Here is a 4,408-nt window from a genome sequence, read left to right as displayed (position 1 = left end):
ACATAATGAGGCAAGTAGGGGCCAAATTTAAAAAAAATATCTTTGAAAACTCTCCCTCTGCGTCCAAAGCTGGGTCGGTCGAAGGTATTTGGGTAGAAAAGTGCTGTCTGCTGGCTAGATCATTCCCGCGATACGGCCGCTCTCCACGCTGGCCTGTGGGAAAGGCTGGAGCAAGGCGGGGGAGAGGTAAAGCTTTTGAAACAAGACAGAAAATCGTTGGCTTTATCTTTGTTAGGAAGGCTTCAAAGATTGATTTCTCCCGCCTCATCCTTCTCCTCCCAGAAGCCGTTCTAAAAGAAGGGGGATGAGAGGAGGCTGGCGGGAGGGGCCGGGCAGGGAGGAGGACTGGCCGGCGGTGGGGGAGGAGGGCGCGCCCGCCAGACCCACAGCGCGGCTGATGTGTCTGGTCTCGCAGGGCTCGTGGTTTTCATTTCCCCAACACCTGGATGCAGTCAAACACCTGGCCAAATCTGACAAAATCTGACAAGCCTTTGTGATGGGATTTGGAAGAAATTCCCTGCAGATCCTGGCACAGTTTAAAGCTGTCCGCTTTGAGTTAGGACTTGTTAAGGAGGGTTATGTGAGCTGAAACCCGAGACAACCCTTTTGCTTCTATCTGGAGCCCACATCTTGCCTGGAAATGGGGCATGACCAAGCGAAGGGGTCGCTTGCTGTTTGTATTAAAGGGAAGATGGCCTGTGTGCCTGCCAGCGCGGCCCCCACATGCTTTCTCTATTAGAGCCAAGCGCAGAAACTTATCAAAAACATATGTCTGGTGTTAATCATCTGGACTTGGGCTCCACTTGGGAGTCTAACTAGCTGTCCCCTGGCAGAAGGAATCTGTTGACCTTCTCAGCTTGCTTGAAGAGGGTGCAGAGAGGCATTTTCAAACTTTTGGATGCCGGTACAAGGGACTGCGCAGCTAGCTGCACCTATGTACTAAGTAAACGGGCTCCAACGTTTGAGGGCCAGAGGCTGCATCCGTTTCCTTTGGATGTCGGGGTGCGACCCCAGGGAAGCGGCGCCACGGGGGTCTCACTTACTGTGTGGTGGGCACGCATTACTCGATTGATTGACTTCAGTCTGGTTCAACCTTCTTCAGAAGGAGCTGTAAGGAAAACCAGGACTGAATGATATACCCAACTGCAACTAAAAAAAAAAAATAAATAATAATAATTGAAATCCTATTTAAGAGATTGACCTCAAATTGATCAGAGTAGCCATATTAGACGGGTTCTTGCAAATTAAGTGGAATTTACTTCATGGAGGCCGGTAAAAGGTCTGCTGGATTTTTTAAAATGTTCTTTTAATAACAAAAGAGCCAATGACTGAATTCTCAGATTACATGTAATCCACAAATTCTGCCAAGAGCTTTTTTTTCTTTTTTACATATATACCGAAATAATCAGTTCTAAGACATAGGAGCCTTCACTCTTTTTTCTTTTATTATATTTTCTCAAATAAACTTCCCAAAGGGAAGATATTTTAAGAGCATTTTCAAACATCTTTGGCATCACATAAAAAAAGAAATCTCGTGTAAAAAACGAAATGTCATCTGAGTTTTTTTTATAATACAAAGGCGCAATCCAATATGAACATATAAAATATATACAAATATAGTGCATGGTCAGTCACTTAATACAGCTCTCTACAAAAAAAAGTAACTTTTTAGGAATTAAAAAAAAGAAACAAAGTAACCACTTGATCATTACAGTCCTCTGGTCTCCCAGTGTCCAAGTTCCTGTTGAGTGTCCCCGGGGCGGGGCGGGGCAGGGCAGGGCAGGGGAGGGTGCCCGGGCCTTCAGTTCCTCCAGGGCCGCCACATGGAGTCCGCCGTGAGCGAGGGGCCGCTGGAGGGCGAGCCGGCGCCGGGGCCCACGGAGGCGCCGCCGCCGCTGGTGTAGACGGGGATGACCGGGCCGCTGTGGGCGAAGGCCCCGCTGGGGATGAGGAAGGCGAACTGGCCGTCGGGCGCCGGCAGCACCTGGAAGCCGCCGAACACCTTGGCGGCCTCCCCGGCCGGGCTGCCCAGCTTGCAGGGCGCACCGCCGGGAGGGGGCGCCGCGCCCCCGGGGATGGGCACGAGCGGCGGGGGCGGCGCGAACGGCGCGTGCTGCGGGCCTCCGGGGCCGGGCGGGGGCGGCGGCGGCGCCTGCAGGGCGGGGTGCGGCTGCCCCGGGTAGGTCATGGCGTTGATCTGGGTCATGCAGTTGGCCAGGTGGCCGAGCAGCCGCGTGCGCACCTCGGTGTTGACGCCCTCGCACGTGGACAGGAAGCGGGTCACCTCGTTCATACACTCGCTGAAGCCGGCGCGGTACTTGCCCAGCACGCTCGGGTCTGTGCTCAGCGCGGCTGCGGGCAGAGGGGGCGCGCGGGTCACCCGAGGCCCCGGCCCGCCCCGCCCGGACCACCCGGTGGGGAGGGGAGGGGGAGGGGGAGGGGGAGGGGGCCCTGCACCTCTGCTCCCGCCCCCGCGCTAGTGACCTTGGGCAGCGCCCTTCCCCCTCCGCGCCGCCCGGGCCTGGCTCCTGCAGGGCGGGGGGGGGGAGGGGGCGGCCAGGGGACCCCAGGCTGCGCGCCCCGCGCCCCCCTGCCCGCCGGCCCGCGCCCCCCCTCTCCGGAACACTAACAACTTGGAGCCGCGGCTATAAATAAGCCCAGACCGTGGGAACGCGGGGCTGAGCCAAGGCAGTAAAACGCAGCTGAATGCCTCTCTCCACCGCGGGCGGAAGTCTGGGAGGGGTCGCCGCGGGGCGCACGGGGCGCCCCCAGGGGACGCGCAGCCGCCTCACCCGTCATCTGCGCCCGCTGCAGGTTCCGGAGGTGCTTCACTGTCATTTCCAGAATGTCCGCCTTCTCCAGCTTGGAATGCCGCGAGCTCTGCACACAGCAGGAGGCAAGGCACGGACGTGAGGGCCCCGCCGGCGGCCCCGAGACCCGGGGTCACCCCCTCCGGAAGCGCCGAGACCTGGGGTCGCCCCGCCGGAGGCCCCGAGGCCTGGGGTCACCCCCAACGGCGGCCCCAACACCTGGGGTCACCCCCAACAGCGGCCCCGAGACCTGGGGTCACCCCGCCGGCGGCCCCGACACATGTGGACTCCCCGCCGGCAGCCCCGAGACCTGGGGTCACCCCCAACGGCAGCCCCGAGACCTGGGGTTCCCCCCGCTTGCCGCGGCCCCGACACCTGGGATTCCCCTCCCCGCCCCCCGACATCCCCAGACCCTGGAGGGGCCCGGCCTCCGGCCCCGAGACCGCAGTGCGGGCGGGGACGATCCCGCCAGCGAGGGGGGTTCGCGCTCAGTAGCCCAGAAATGGGATTTCATTTTAATTGAAAGAGAAAAAAGAAAAAAAAAAAAAAAGGCAGCATTACCCACTTACATCTTTCTTAAGAGCATCCAAAATCAGTGTTTTCAGCTGGCTCAGACTTTCATTTATCCTTGCTCTTCGTCTTTTCTCCATGATAGGCTTGGATGACTGCAAAGAAATTATATATATATATTTTTTTTTTACAAAGCGCCCCGAGTTCCCCCTGGGATCTGCCGCTTCACCCCGGGGTTAGGAGAAGGGAGCCCCCCCGCCCCCCACGCCCGACCTGGGTCTCGGGGCTGCAGGGAGAGCGGCGCTGCCCTTACCTTTCTGTGCTCGGATGCTGTCTTTGGTTTATCCGGTGTCGTGTTGACACTGGCCGGGGTAGCAGCCACCGGGGACGAGGAATTTTTCTCCATTATATCAGCTGGCATTTTCTGTTGCTTTTTTTTTTTTTTCCCCAAGTCCCTAGAGAATTTTATTTTTGGAGTCCTTCACACACACACACACACAGAAAAAATTGCTTTGTTTATGTCCCTTTCACTGGAGGCCTCCGCAGGACGACTGAGCAAGTGCTGGGGGTTTATGGTACAGTCTTAGGGCCACTCGGCGGCCGGCAGCGCTATTCCAGGACCAAGGAGAGAGGTAGACGGGGGATCCCACTGTTATCTGCACCGGCTCCGGATCCTGTGTGATCCCCAGGCCCTGGCGGCCTCTATATATATCTGGGACTGCACGCGAACGGCTCGTGTGAAACTTCCCAAACTTTCTTTCCCACAGTAACTTTCAGCCAATGGGAGGAGGAGACACGCGGCACCGCTCGTGGGCCGCGCCCCCCCATTGGCCGCCGGGCACAAGGCCTGGCGGCCAATGGCGCGCGCCTGAGCCCGGGGCACCGGAGGCTACAACGTCAATCAAAAGGATTTTAACCCTTTGCTATTCTCCCCGCTGGGCTTTGCTTTAGAGGGGATTTTTCCGCAGGTTTCGCCCCAGTCTAATTTATTTCTTTTAGGGCCAGAGTCTCTGCTCTTTATTCCCTTCCACGTGTAGCATAGAGCTGCTCTGGCACTAATAAGAACTTCATTTGCAATATATATATAT

The 4,408-nt window shown here is 57.5% G+C and overlaps 1 protein-coding gene across 1 annotated transcript; it reads right to left on the bottom strand.

The window, feature by feature from the left end:
- Positions 1 to 1,419: 1,419 nt before the first annotated feature.
- On the bottom strand, positions 1,420 to 4,058 carry HES1 (hes family bHLH transcription factor 1). The gene is made up of 4 exons (XM_038570202.1): positions 3,634 to 4,058; positions 3,380 to 3,475; positions 2,793 to 2,880; positions 1,420 to 2,352 (listed from the first exon to the last, which is right to left on the bottom strand). Exons 1-4 carry the CDS (start codon positions 3,739 to 3,741, stop codon positions 1,802 to 1,804), a joined length of 843 nt encoding a protein of 280 aa, XP_038426130.1. The 5' UTR covers positions 3,742 to 4,058; the 3' UTR covers positions 1,420 to 1,801.
- Between the last annotated feature and the right edge of the window lie 350 nt (positions 4,059 to 4,408).

The sequence above is a fragment of the Canis lupus genome, chromosome 23 (genome assembly GCF_011100685.1).
Source record: "Canis lupus familiaris isolate Mischka breed German Shepherd chromosome 23, alternate assembly UU_Cfam_GSD_1.0, whole genome shotgun sequence".
Taxonomy (NCBI): domain Eukaryota; kingdom Metazoa; phylum Chordata; class Mammalia; order Carnivora; family Canidae; genus Canis; species Canis lupus.
The sequence above is the reverse complement of the archived record's forward strand: the minus strand, read 5'-3'. Positions and strand labels throughout refer to the sequence as shown.

Excerpts from the sequence above, each read along its gene's own strand:
- HES1 (XM_038570202.1), bottom strand. The coding sequence starts at position 3,741 with ATGCCAGCTGATATAATGGAGAAAAATTCCTCGTCCCCGGTGGCTGCT. Across the intron at positions 2,881-3,379 it reads TGGATGCTCTTAAGAAAGAT|AGCTCGCGGCATTCCAAGCT; the intron begins GTAAGTGGGTAA and ends TGCTGTGTGCAG. Across the intron at positions 2,353-2,792 it reads GCAGCGGGCGCAGATGACGG|CCGCGCTGAGCACAGACCCG; the intron begins GTGAGGCGGCTG and ends CTCTGCCCGCAG.